Source organism: Haplochromis burtoni, unplaced genomic scaffold, assembly GCF_018398535.1.
Source record: "Haplochromis burtoni strain Fernald_Lab_line unplaced genomic scaffold, NCSU_Asbu1 Contig_3236, whole genome shotgun sequence".
In the NCBI taxonomy this organism is placed as follows: Eukaryota; Metazoa; Chordata; class Actinopteri; order Cichliformes; family Cichlidae; genus Haplochromis; species Haplochromis burtoni.
Window position 1 is genome coordinate 1 of NW_024585597.1, and position 1,649 is coordinate 1,649.

Sequence of the window (1,649 nt, forward strand, 5' to 3'; positions counted from 1 at the left end):
GTCGCATAAATAATGTGGTTAGAAGGTGTTACTTCCTTTTTTAACTCTTATGCTACGTTCCTGTACCCCTAGACTGGGGCGTAACAGAAAGTAAATTAAGATTGATTGTAATCATACTTGTCAGTGAGACAAACCGCTGTATAAAAGGTTCACCTATATACTCAAACACATGGTAACTATTTCGCTGGCATCATGCTCGGTCTGCAGAAAAGCCTGCTCCTTCATCTTCTGGCATGCCTCGGAAAGCTCGGTAAGAAAGCTTTGTTATTATTCTCTGATCATTTAATATGGCATTAACTACATTTTCTTTAGTTTGTTCTTTTACTTTTTTCAGCACATGGAAGTCACATCATACATGGTACAAAAGCCCCAGAGAACTCGATGCAGTACATGGCCTCTGTGCAGAACAACAAGGGTCAACATGTTTGTGGAGGATTTCTCATCACTGAAGACTTTGTAGTCTCGGCTGCACACTGTGATAAATAGTGAGTAATCAAACATCTTTTCCTGTACTCTCTGACTCATGTCACTGAAATGCATTTAGAAAATGTGTTGATTTCCTTTCATTGATCACTCCTTCAGCAACCCCACATACGTTGTTCTCGGCAACCACAATCTCAAGAACGGCAATCATCAAAAAATAAGGATTGAAAACAAAACCATCCATGAAAATTATCAACACGTTGGACTGGGTGATGACATCATGCTGATTAAAGTAAGTACATGTTCATGTTCACAACAGTTTTAGATGACATATTTGCGGTCTTATTATTCAAATTACATTGCAACAAAAGAGCAATCATAAGAAAAATGGCATTTTTACTTTATTGTATTTGTCTCCAGTTGTCTAAGAAAGCTCATCTAGGCCACATGGTACGAACAATTCAGCTTCCACCTGAAGAAATACACCTTCGAGAAAACCAAGTGTGTCAGGTGGCTGGATGGGGAAAAACTAAAACTGATGATAATAAACCTGCTGATGAGCTGATGGTGGTGGACGTGTCTGTCATTGACAAACAAGTCTGTAAGGACCAGTGGGGTAATCTTCCTGCCAACGTTGTCTGTGCAGGTGGATATGGCACAGACAAAGGATTCTGTCAGGTATGTGTTCTGTTTTCACTGAAAGTTAAACTTGTATTCCATCAACAAAAGAATCCTTTTTTTTAAATAGAAAAATTGAAATCTTTGCTCCTCACAGGGTGATTCTGGGGGACCTCTGGTGTGTCAAGGGTTAGCTGTTGGCATTGTTTCTTATAACCACAATGGTATCTGCAATTACCCAGAGGAGCCCAACGTCTACACCGACATCACAAAATACCTTCAATGGATCAACAAAACTGTGACTGGCAGAAACAGTTTGGTGTAAAAGTTTGTCTTTTGCATACTGAAACTTAAACATTTTGAAGTGGTTTTCTCTGCTTGCTTTGTCATCGTGACCAAAAAATGGAAATAAAAATGCTCCTGACAAGCCGCAGTCTCATTTCCTTTATTTCAGTGTCATTGCAAACATATGAGTTAACAAAACAAACAAGAAACTCAGATACTATGTGAACTGACTTTTTGTCAAGTGAATGTTAGATAAGCTAATATCAAGGCTATCACCATTATCCCTTCAACTTCCTGTTTTCACAAAACTACAGTGATGCTGT

The 1,649-nt window shown here is 38.8% G+C and overlaps 1 protein-coding gene across 1 annotated transcript; it reads left to right on the forward strand.

Moving 5' to 3' along the window:
* Nucleotides 1–98: 98 nt before the first annotated feature.
* On the forward strand, nucleotides 99–1,465 carry LOC102310976 (duodenase-1). Its single transcript, XM_005953183.2, has 5 exons — nucleotides 99–250; nucleotides 335–485; nucleotides 583–715; nucleotides 844–1,101; nucleotides 1,199–1,465. The coding sequence occupies exons 1-5, from the start codon at nucleotides 193–195 to the stop codon at nucleotides 1,364–1,366; spliced, it is 768 nt and encodes a 255-aa protein (XP_005953245.1). The 5' UTR covers nucleotides 99–192; the 3' UTR covers nucleotides 1,367–1,465.
* The last annotated feature ends 184 nt before the right edge of the window (nucleotides 1,466–1,649 follow it).